At 45.7% G+C, this 12509-nt stretch overlaps 1 protein-coding gene across 1 annotated transcript in view; it reads right to left on the bottom strand.

Annotated features, from left to right (window-relative positions):
* The window catches only part of SNX5 (sorting nexin 5), a 76004-nt gene extending 65568 nt beyond the window's left edge, over positions 1–10436 (bottom strand). Inside the window, exon 1 of the mRNA XM_044288591.1 lies at positions 10260–10436. Within this exon, the coding sequence (XP_044144526.1) occupies positions 10260–10298 (39 nt within the window). The 5' untranslated portion in view covers positions 10299–10436. The remainder of the gene's footprint in view (positions 1–10259) is intronic.
* Positions 10437–12509: the final 2073 nt, after the last annotated feature.

Here is a 12509-nt window from a genome sequence, read left to right as displayed (position 1 = left end):
CAAATGGAGCGGTGGAGAGCAGGCAAGTATAGCTTTTCACAGGTCCTGCTGGGGAGGAGTGTGTGGAACATTTAAAAAATATCCTGGATAATTTATTTAATCATCATTATAATAAAAAATATACAAAGCAATAAAATTCTAAATGATTTAAAAAAATAATAATGAAAGTCAAAAAATAAAAACAATATACAACCAAATTACACAAACTAGGTATCCCTCTAATCGTTAAAGGGGTTTCCCAGGACTTTGAGGCTTCCAAAGATCCTAAGGATAGGTCATCAGTATCTGTCTAGTTTCCAGCGCCGTGCAGCTTGGCTCGCATTCACTAATCTGCATGTGATACATGAGAATTTACTGCAGATTTGCCCTGGATTTCACCCTAAGGCTACTTTCACACTTGCGGCAGAGTGATCCGGCAAGCAGTTCCGTAGCCGGTTCCGGCAAGCAGTTCCGTAGCTGGTTCCGGCAAGCAGTTCCGTAGCCGGTTCCGGCAAGCAGCATGCAAACGGAAAGCATTTGTAGATGGATCCGGATGCGGATCAGTCTTACAAATGCATTGCAAGAACGTATCCATCTCTCCGTATGTCATCCGGAGAAACGGATCCGTTATATATATTGTTTTCAAATTTTTACGGATCCGGCATTGCGGTATTAATACATTTCAATGTATTAATAGCCCCAATGGAACTCAGTGCCAGAAACGAAAAACGTTAGAGTGAAAGTACCCTAATCATTGCAAAGGGTGAAATCCACAATGAAAATCCGTGGAAAGAACGGACATGCTGCAGATATCAAAATCCGCACCACAGGTAAATTTTAGACTTATGGTATCTACTTATCTGGTACTGAATTATCAATGCGACAAATCTGTACGTAATCCATAACGTGTGCGTGATTAATAAATCTTGAAAAACGATAGTATAAAAAAAACTACATCCCAAAACAAGATCTGACACGGCAATGTCAATGAAAAAGTAAAAACTTCATGGCTGTCAAAATGCAGTGAACCCATGAACGAATAAGGCGGAATTCACATCCATGTTTATCTTTCCGTTCTTTCGATCCGCCAGAAGAACAGAAAAGAAAAAAGGATCAGTTATGTTGAGCATCAGCTGTGCTCAGTTTGCGTCACTTCCGTCAGAGATACGTTATTTTTGACAGGAGAAAACATTCTGCATGCAGGACTTTTTCTTCTGTCAAAAATAACTGATCTCTGACGGAAGTGACACAAACTGAAGAAAACTGATCATAATTGGTGCTAAAAATAATGGTCCCTTTTTTTTTTTTCTGTTCTTCTGATGGATCAGAAGAACAGAAAGCTAAACGGTGATGTGAACTCAGCCTAACCAAACAGGTCATGGTAGACCAAGCCACTGCTCGTAAAATGAGGCCTTAAACGGGTTAAGCGCGTTACGTGATTTAACATGCAAACACTACTTTGATTCCATCCCTCCTCATTCATTTTCCATGCGGGGTCCAGCTTCACTGTCATTCAGCCTTCACTGGGAAACCTTCCAAGTCCTTTACTTTATCTGCTGATCACCAGGAGATTGGGTTACCAGGAACAGTTTGTGGCCTGCTCATCAGTAAATGTACAGTTCTCTCCACACTGAGATGAGTAAGACATCTTTGAGATTTTCTTTCCTCTAAAGAATTCCATGTCCTCTTACTATAAACTTCTAAATCCATTCCTGAGTCAATATTTCAAGGTCCAACTCCCACCTAGTCACAACACACCTCATTCTGAGCTACATGGGAAAATAAGGCCACCAAGGACTCTCCTTCAACTAGAACTTTCTCAGCCGAATCCTTCTCGTCGGGCTCCTAGACAGGGAAGTTACCTTTCAAGTTGAAAGGGAACTACTTAAAACCTCATATGAATGTAAGATCTCTCAGATCTGCTTAACATGAGGTTATTATAGTGTATTGTGTTTTACATTCACTGGCCCCGGTGGTGACCACTCCTGCAGGAGATTATCTGAGTGGACAATCCGACACACCACAGCCTGAGATGTTAGTCAGAGGGAGGGGGCTTAATATGATCTCCGATCACCCTTCCCCTAGCAAAATTGTGTGTGTCAATCGGTTGCAACGGCAGGCTGGGGCCTTGTGATGGCAAGCTTAACAGGGAGTAGGGAATCCCCACAGACTGCAATAGTAAACTACTGCAGTCTATAGTATAAGCAAAGGGCCTCGTTCGTGGCACCCCCTCCCCCAATCAGCTGTAATTGCACCATCCCTCAAAATAAGGGGGTCATGTTCTTTTTAGCACATAGTGAACCCAAAAAGACAATAGTAAAATTGTGTGGTTTTTAATTTAAATTTAATCAAATTTTATTTTATTTTTTCATTTTTAGCCCTCATACGGCTATGTGAATAGAAAAATTTATAAAAGTTATGGTTCTTGGAAGGTAGGGAGTAAAAAATAAAAATAAAAAATAAAATTGACCTGGTCTTGATGAGGGTTGTGGACCAATTTTCTTCTTTGTTTTTTTTCTCCCTGCCTTCCAAGATCCATAACTTCTTTAATGTTCTGTTTACATAGTAATAATTTTAATGGCACCATTTAATTTACCATATCTTGCATTGTAAAAATTCTTTGTGGGCCGAAATTGAAAGAAAACGCAATTTGGCCATAATTTTTAGGTTTTGTTTTCATGGTTCTGCGGGTCAGTATGGTTACAGTGATATCAAAGTTATAAGGTTGATTAACTTTCTGACTGTTTGTGGGGCAAGCTGTAGTTTATATTGGTACCACTTGGGGGGAGCATATGACTTTTTGATCGCTTTTCATTCAGTCTTTGGGGGATAAAACAAGAAAACAAATTGTCAATTTTTTCAGTTACTGTATACACCGCTAATGATAAATATTCTTATATTTTAATAGTCCGGATATTTTTTCAAATGTGGCGATACCAATTTTTTTTATTGTTTATTTAATTTTATATGTAAAATTGGGAAAGGAGGGGGTGACTGAAATATTTTATATTTTTGTCGGGTTTTATATTTAAAAAAACTTTTTTATTTTTTTGCTAAAATTTTTAGTTCCCTTAGGAAATCGCTTGGAACATAAGACTGCAACAGAATACTGTTGCAGCCATCCTAATAAATGGGGTGTGCATCTTTGGGAAGGAGACGCATACTTACCGTACATGCTTTCCGGCGCTGGCTCCCAGCTCCTTCGCCCCACTCTTGGTTGCTCTGCTGGGCTCCTTATATGTAAACTTCTTGTTTGACACCTCTGCATCAAATGGCTGACTACAGCACCCCTGCTCCCCTTGCGCCATGACAAATCGTCACATAACACAAAGGGAGCAGGTCACTGCTGTCGCCAGCCATTGGATGCAGCAGTGTCAAACAGGAAGTTTACATCAAGCGACCCCAGCCACGAGTGAAGTAAAGAAGCCGAGAGCCAGCCGAGGCAGGTAACTACGCTTCCCTTCACAGGTCTGCCCGGGGAAGGGGGGGTTGCCAAAAGGTGCACAACCCCTATAAGCCCCGTCACAAGCAAGACAAGCCACATACTATGGCAGGCCTGGGAGCTATCACAAGGCCATAGGGGCTCCAATCAAAAGAAACCTCTGATCCAACGGTCGCTATTGACTTAATGTCACTTCCTCCCCTTAGTAAAAAAAAAAAAAAAAAAAGAGCGATTTCAATGGACGCACGTCTAGTACGGTAGATACGAGCACAAGCGCATCATGCCAGCGGTTTAATAACCACAATGAAAGGCACAGATTATAAGTAAAAACTTCACTACTGTACTGAAAGTTATAACAGGTTAGGCTACTTTCACATCTGCGTTTTCCTTTTCGGTTTTGAGATCCGGCAGAGTATTTCAAAACCGGAGGAACAAACCGGAACACGTTGTTACGTTCCCATGCCGGACACAAAACCGTTGCAAGCAGCATTTTTGTGAATATGCTGGATCCTGCACCAAAAACCATGTAAACTAAAAAAAACTGATCCGGCACCCAATGACTTTCACACTGGCGTTTTGGTTTCCGTTTGAAAGATCCGTTTCAGGGCTGTCACAAGCGGCCCAAAACGGATCAGTTTTGCCCTAATGCATCCTGAATGGATAAGGATCCGCTCAGAATACATCAGTTTGCCTCCGTTCTGCCTCTATTTCACTCTGGAGGCGGACTCCAAAACGTTGCTTGCAGCGTTTTGGTGTCCGCCTGACGATGCAGAGGCAAACGGATCCGTCCTGACTTACAATTTAAGTCAATGGGGACGGATCAGTTTTCTCTGACACAATCTGGCACAATAAAAAACTGATCCGTCCTCCATTGACTTTCAATGGTGTTCAAGACGGATCCGTTTTGGCCAAGTTAAAGAGAATACAAACGGATGCAGACGGTTGTATTATCGGTGCGGATCTGTCTGTGCAGATCCAAGATAGATCCGCACCGAACGTGAGTGTGAAAGTAGCCTTACAATGGTTTCTTCACTTTCTATATAATACAACCAGATCCGATGAATGGATGGAGCCGGTATTATTCAAACTCATGCGTTTTGCTGTGGTTTTGAGACCCCATAACGGATCTCAAAACCGGACAGCAAAAACGCATATGTGAAGGTAGCCTTATCGGGGTCTCCAAATATTTAAGCTACCTGCATCAATGAGATCAATGTCAGGAGGGCTATGCCTAAGGCAGACGTTACTTCTGTGATAATACTGCACAGGTCCAGCCCATGGCTTGGCACGGATCTGCCCTCTGTGATAACGCAGCTACATCTTCTAGAACAGACGCCGAAGGGCAAGGCTAATAAGCCATGACCTATAATAGAGACTGAGTGATATGAATGCAGCACATTCTACTACTTCCAAATCCCGTCCTTTTGGCTCATTTTCTATCCCATCATGCAATTTGCTGCATCCAAAGAATGCCGAGAATGTTATTTCTATCCAGATTTTAGAAAAGGGGATAAGGAGCTATTATAAGAATGAACCCCTGGACGTGAATACAGCCAAACAAAGCTTTAACCAGAGCGCACGTTTCACTAAACGACAGATGACCACGGACTTCTATGGGTATCGGATACCTGGACATATGATAAGGCATGCCACACGTATTCTTCTTGGGGGATGTAGCGCGCTGGCTATGTTCCGCACAGTGCACCAGACATCTGCTTGCCATAATGACCACCTCACCCAACGCGTTTCCTGGCACATGGCTGCCCTGAAGAGGAAGGAGCAAAGTTGACAACCTTCACTGCCCAACCGTTGCAAGCGACGTGCGCGAGGGCGATCAGTGTGTTCTCTCCTCAATGTCACAGATAAAATACATCATTCTGCTGCTAAATGTGCTGGATCTAGAGAGTACCTTCAGATAAAGTCTCATCATCTGTTAAAGGGGATGTGCCATGAAAAATATACTTTTTTTTTTTTTTAAAACCAGCGCCTGGTTCTGAATACTTTTGTAATTTCATGTAATTAAAAATTTAGCATAGCCTCTGTGCTATTCATTGAAATCTATCTGTATAGTGCCACCTGCTGTTTGTGCTTTTTCTAACTTCTCTGTCCAGCTCTCTGAGGTGGATGCACACGCTCGGTTCCACCAGGTACAGCAGAAAGGACACACCCTGATGGAGTGCACGCCTCCTGAGCTGTCGGCTTAATATAAATCTAGCAGAGCAATGAATGTGGAGATCTCTGGATCCATGCAAGGTGCAGGGCTGGGTCTAAGTTTGTTAGAAAGAGGTTGTCATGTCATTTATTGTACTAAAGTTATAACTCCTTTAACGAGCATTTCTAGGGTCCAAAGAACTTTAAATAGAAGGGCCTTTTAGTACTTTTATATAGATGACCTATCCTCAGGATAGGCCACGAATATCTAAATGGCCAACATCCCGCCAATCAGCTGCTCTGTAGTAGCCCTGGTGCAGGAAGTAGGCACCTGAACTACAGCCTAGATGAAGGTACTGGGGGCAAGAGGAGGTACTACACTGGGCACCATTCAATGTAAGGGGTTGTGTCAGCTACCAGTCTGATGTTGGCTTCAGTCGATAGCAGTGGGTCTTGGTTTGCAAGGTAAATATACGTTTTTCGGGGGTTTTAACAGATGTATTGTTCAAGGGGTTGTGCAGACAGTATATATATATCGATTTACAATCCTCAGGATAGGTCATCAATAGAGTTGAGCGAAGCCAGCTTCGGATGCTTCATCTGAAGTCGCTTCGTTCAAAACTTCGGAATAATACTGTACAGAAATTTGTCTCTGTACAGTATTAGAATGTATGTGCTCCGATGAGCTGAAGTCAGTTATTCACGAACTCGCGCGTGACTTTGTTGAAATACTTCAGTAATTGATTTTTAAAATGGAAAACCACTTCAAAACGTGAAACCGAACTTGGCTTTGGTTCCGACTAGTACCTTGGAATCAATTAGTTATATATAATGCCTGCACAACCCTTTTAAAGGGGTTCTCCGAGCTACAGATATGGATGACCAGACAGACAGGTCACTGATATCAGATCAATAAGGGTCTGACACCCAGCACCCCGCCGATCAGCTGTTTTGGCTGCCATTGCGCTAGACCAGTGATGGCGAACCTTTTAGAGACTGAGTGCCCAAACGGCAACCCAAAACCCACTTATTTATCACATAGTGCCAACACGGCAATTTATCCTGAATACTATCATGCAATATAGTATATCTTCCATGTACTTTATCATTTAGCTATAATATCCTGCCTACATTCAGTGCTCTGCCTGCGCTGTTCATAGTGCGCCCTGCGCTGATGAATGGCAGGAAAAGTCTAAGGCATATTGGTACACCATAGACTTTTTCCAGGGTGCGGGTGCCCACAGAGAGGGCTCTGAGTGCCGCCTCTGGAACCCGTGCCATAGGTTCGCCACCACTGCGCTAGACTCTATATCTTCCTGAAGCATGTGTAGTTCCCAGAGCTGCAGGACCCCGGCAGGGCCACTACACTATAAGGCTCCATTGACACGTCTGTAGCTTGTTTTGCGGATCCACGGATCTGCACATCACCGGCACTAATAGAATAGGATATGTTCTATTTTTTTCGGGAACGGAAATGCAGACCCGCATTTCTGGAGCCGGGCTGCACAGGTCCGCAATATGCGGAACGAAACTGCGGACGTGTGAATGGGGCCTAAGCGGCATTCTGCCACCAGCTCCTTACACTGTCTAGTGCCAGCCCAAAATAGCTGATGGCGGGATGCCAGGTGTCTGACCCCCACCGATCTGATACAGATGATTTATGGTCAATCAATATCTGCAGCCCGGAGAACCACTTTAAATGTGAAACCAGACTCAGGACAGGCTTTTATCTACTGCAAGTTACCAATGAAGGTTCCCATTGAATGACTGCAAGCAGAGATCTTGAAACATATTTGGCTGACAGCACATGGTACCATTTATGGATCTGCTCACTATCAGGGGGACAGAACGACATGACGTCTGACGGTCTCCACACTTTCCCACAACCAGGAGGCTGCTCACAAGCACCAGTGTCCTACAGCTCAGGCAGCTTCATGCTTTCACGTGACTGGTGACTACACTGAGGAAGACTATGCCTCACCTCATACTAAGTAGGTCAAAGCAGTAAAACCTGAGGCTATGACTATTAGCGTCTAAAACTGCAGAAAGTACATCACTGCCATGTAACTCAGCAGAGGGAAGGAGCCCACAGACTCAACCTGAACTACATGGATACGACATAGGATCTGCTGGCAATGACTACAGGAGAACACGTACCTTGTACAAGCTTCTGGGCAATGTGAAGTTCCACCCTCATACAATAGTGGGCGCCACTGAGCAGTCACAGTCTAGTAATGGCGACCACTGTGTTGTCAGTGTGTACTCCTATCTAGTAATTGTAACCCCTCAGTTGTCAGAGTGCTTCCATCTAGTAACGTATTGCTAGGATGAACAGCTTGCACTGGGGAACTGGTGATGTCAGAAAGCATGTGGCCTCAGAATGCCAATACAAGGAGCAGTGCTGGAGCGGTGGAGCATTTAACAGGAGAGCACTGTGTTTTTTTTGTTTTTTTTATATTTTCTGACATTTGTGTAAATAACTTTTCAGAATAAAAATCAGGCCGGACCTGGCAGTATTTCAGACTGGGGTTGCTCAAGTAAAAGGGATCTCACACTGTGAATTAGATAGTGGGCATTTCATATTAATTAAGGTATACTGGTTGTGGTCAGGATGGCAGAGTAGCGGTGATACCATTGAAATGTATAGGATTGCAGCGCGAGTCACAAAAAAAATCGCAGTGTTGGATTTTTCACCACTTCCGGTGCGATCCCATTTATTTCTATGGTATCACCGCTACTCTGCGATACGGGCTACGACCGCTGCCACTCATCTCCCCCAGTCGTTGGGAATGTACTGTATAGATTATAGCCCTGGCGGCTGACTGAAGTAGCTGACCCCCACCGATCTGACAGTGATGAGGAAATCAATTCTTCACCTGTGGGGGGCCGTCCGTGCTGGCGAAGAAACTCCCCTCTTCCGCCTGATGGACAGGGCCAGACATCTCACGCCTTGCTGCTGCTCCAAGTAAAATGCAGCGGCTGTTCATGTGCTGCTATCCAGCAGTGTAGAGGCGCATGCACAGTTGCTGATCTGGATACAGAAGCTTCCACCGCTAATCGGAACAACGCCGCGGGCGCAGAAGTGTCATTAATATCAATGCAGCAGTATTTGTACCTAAATGCAGCGGTGAAGCTCCATGCGGCACATGACGGCTGAGGATAGGGAACGGCTGCGCGGGAAGTCAGCATTGCAGGATCCAGGGGCGGATTGGGAACTTAAAGTGGCCCTGGAAAAAAACTTAAAAGTGGCCCCATGTTGTAGGTGGGTCCAAATTGACAAAAACAAGTAGGCAGTGACAACAGAAGTAGGCAGGGCCTGCAAAACCGTAGAGCAGCACAGAATACTGCCCCGGCAGAACCAAACACCACACTGCAGCACAGAATACCGCCCCGGCAGAACCAAACACCACACTGCAGCACAGAATACCGCCCCTGCAGAACCAAACACCACAGGGCGGCACAGAACACCGCCCCGGTAGAACCAAATACCACAGGGCGGCACAAAATACCGCCCCGAGTAGAACCAAATACCACAGAATACCGCCCCGAGTAGAACCAAATACCACAGAATACCGCCCCGAGTAGAACCAAATACCACAGAATACCGCCCCGAGTAGAACCAAATACCACAGAATACCGCCCCGAGTAGAACCAAATACCACAGAATACCGCCCCGAGTAGAACCAAATACCACAGAATACCGCCCCGAGTAGAACCAAATACCACAGAATACCGCCCCGAGTAGAACCAAATACCACAGAATACCGCCCCGAGTAGAACCAAATACCACAGAATACCGCCCCGAGTAGAACCAAATACCACAGAATACCGCCCCGAGTAGAACCAAATACCACAGAATACCGCCCCAGCAGAACCAAATACCACAGAATACCGCCCCAGCAGAACCAAATACCACAGTGCGGCACAAAATACCGCCCCTGCAGAACCAAATACCACAGAATACCGCCCCTGCAGAACCAAATACCACACTGCGGCACAGATTAATGCCCCGGCAGAACCAAATACCACAGTGCGGCACAGAATACCGCCCCGGCAGAACCAAATACCACAGTGCGGCACAGAATACCGCCCCAGCAGAACCAAATACCACACTGCAGCACAGAATACTGCCCCAGCAGAACCAGATACCACAGTGCGGCACAAAATACCGCCACTCCAACCACAGTTGAGTTCGGGAGGGCACCTGTGGCCGTTGAGCTTCAGATCATTATGTACCCGGCCTGCGGACATCTGCTTGAGTAGCCCCCCGAGCATCGACCCACTTGGAAATTTCCCTGTAGGGTCTATGGCCAATTCGCCCCTGGCAGAATCGGCACGCAACGCTGGAAGCAACAGGGCAGAACAAAGTGTATGACTGCCATGGTAAAGTTTTACTTCCTGCTGGCAAAATTTTCACTGAACTTGGGCAACCCCTTTAATTATGTAAAAATATAAATAAAAGGGACAACAACAAGGGTTAAAGGGATGAGCCCCTCCAGGTTATTATTACATCATATTCTTCACGTGATCACATAACTAATTAAACTGTATAAAAAGTGTCAACCCTGCAGATGATAAACGCAAGCACATGATGTCTGCACTGGGAATAAGAGACAGAAATCAGGAAGTGCTGGGTGAGCAGCCAGCTCCGCACACGTCCGTAAGCAGGCAAACACGAGCTCCGTACCTTGCTCTGGCCGCTTTCCTCTACCGCCAGGGAGGCCATGCCGGGGCCGGACAGCTGGACGTCGCCGGGAGAGCTGGCTGACTGCTGGGGTACAGCTTCCTGACACACAGGCTGGCTGCACTTCACCGGCAACGCACACTGCGCTCAGGCCCCGCCCACATTCTCCAAGTCATTCCCTCCGTCTGCGTAGCCACGCCCTCCTAGAAGACTTTATAAGAACTTCCCTCCGGAGTAACCACGCCCCTAGATAACTTTAGTTAGGTTCTTGTTCCGTGAGCGGGCCACGCCCACTGCAATGGTAACTTTATTGACAACGCTACCTTATAAATGAGGAAGGTGTGGGCGTGGCGTCCACATGGAGCTGTGACTCCAGACTTCACGGAGTCCTAGAAAAACGGCAAAATGTGACTTTTATATTATACTTGAAAATAAGGAACTGAAGCCAGTGACTAAAGCTATAGAGTAGTGACAGGTCTATTGGAGTCAGTGGAGGGTGGCCCCTGAGGCACAGGCTTGGTTCGCACTTGTGGGTCAGCCCTGTATTCCTATGTAGTGAGTGCACAAAACAAAACCAATATTATAATCCACTGTCTTCCATATTACTTGTCTACTCTGCCAAGACCCTCAGGATCCACCTGCAATGAGGAAGTGGTAAGTACTTACCTGACAGATCCCACTCTGGTTCTATATACCTGGCAACATGTGTCTGCTTCAGCCAATCACTGACCTCAGGGGAGCACCTGAAGAGGCCAGTGACTGGCTGCAGCAGTCATGTGTTGCTTGATAGGATATCACCGCTGCAGCCAGGTATATAAAGCCCAGCCAGGAGAACCACAGCGGGATCTGTCAGGTAAGTACTTACCACTTCTTTATTGCAGGTGGATCCCAATCCATCTGAAACTAGACGGCTCCTTTAAAGCAAACCTGTCAGATGGTTTTGCAAGCCTATTTGATAGAGGGAAAGAAGCGGAGCTCTGTGATGTATAGGTCTATCTGGTTTGGAGCAAAAAGCAGAATAAACCTTGATAGGACTCCTAGGAGAATCAGTGAGAGTCCTGATAACCCCGCCCACGTACAGTGATTGACAGCTTCCCGCGGATAGGTCATAAATGTCTGTCTTTCATGGCTGTTAAAATGGTCATGAAAACGGATGAATTTCATTGGCTTTTTAAATAAAGATCCCAACCCCTGCAGTGCTCTCAGTAAACATAATGTCCCCCCATAATGGCTCCCAGCAGTAATAATATACCCCATAGTGGCCCTCAGCAGTAGTAATCTCTCCCATAGTGGCCCCCATCTGTAATAATGTCCCCCAGCAGTAATAATGTCCCTCCATAATGGCTCCCAGCAGTAATAATGTACCCCATAGTGGCCCCAGCAGTAGTAATCTCTCCCATAGTGGCCCCCATCTGTAATATTGTCCCCCAGTAGTAATAATGTCCCCCATAGAGGCCCCCAGCAGTAGTAATCTCCCATAGTGGCCCCCATCAGTAATAATGTCCCCCAGTAGTAATAATGTCCCCCATAGTGGCCCCCAGCAGTAATAATTTCCCTTAGGCCTCATGCACACGACCGTTGTTTCATTCCGTGTCCTTTCCTTTTTTCGTGATTTTCTGCGGAACCATTGACTTTCAATGGGTCCGTTGAAAACTCGGCCAATGCACCATTTGTCATCCGCGTCCGTGATTCCAGTCCATCAAAAAAATATAAACCTGTCCTATTTTTTTCACAGAAAACGGTTCGCAGACCCATTCAAGTCGATGGGTCCGTGAAAAAACGCGGAGGCACACAAGATTGTCATCCGCGTCCATTTTTTTCCTATCATCTGCATGGCAAACTTGACTTAGACTTTTTTTTTACTTTCCTTCATGTCTGGTGGTCCTCCAAAAATAAAGGAAGACACACGGAAACAAAAACAGAACACGGAAAAACGGAACCCCATTTTGGGGAACGGAACACAACAACGGTCGTGTGCATGAGGCCTTATAGTGGCCCCAGGCAGTGGCAATCTCTCCAATAGTGGCCCCCATTTGTAATAATGTCCCCCATAGTGGCCCCCAGCAGAAGTAATCTCTCCCATAGTGGCCCCCTGCAGTAGTAATGTCCCCCATGGTGTCCCAAATTATTCCCCATAGTAACCCCTGCAGTAAAAATGCCCCCCATAGTGGCCCATAATGTCCCTCATAGTGGCCCCCAGCTGTAATGTTTCATATTAGCAAAAAAAAAAATACCTCATCCACTTGCACGCGC

This window comes from Bufo gargarizans, chromosome 4 (assembly GCF_014858855.1).
Source record: "Bufo gargarizans isolate SCDJY-AF-19 chromosome 4, ASM1485885v1, whole genome shotgun sequence".
Taxonomy (NCBI): Eukaryota; Metazoa; Chordata; class Amphibia; order Anura; family Bufonidae; genus Bufo; species Bufo gargarizans.
Note: the sequence above shows the minus strand (reverse complement) of the source record. Positions and strands in the feature narration are given on the sequence as shown.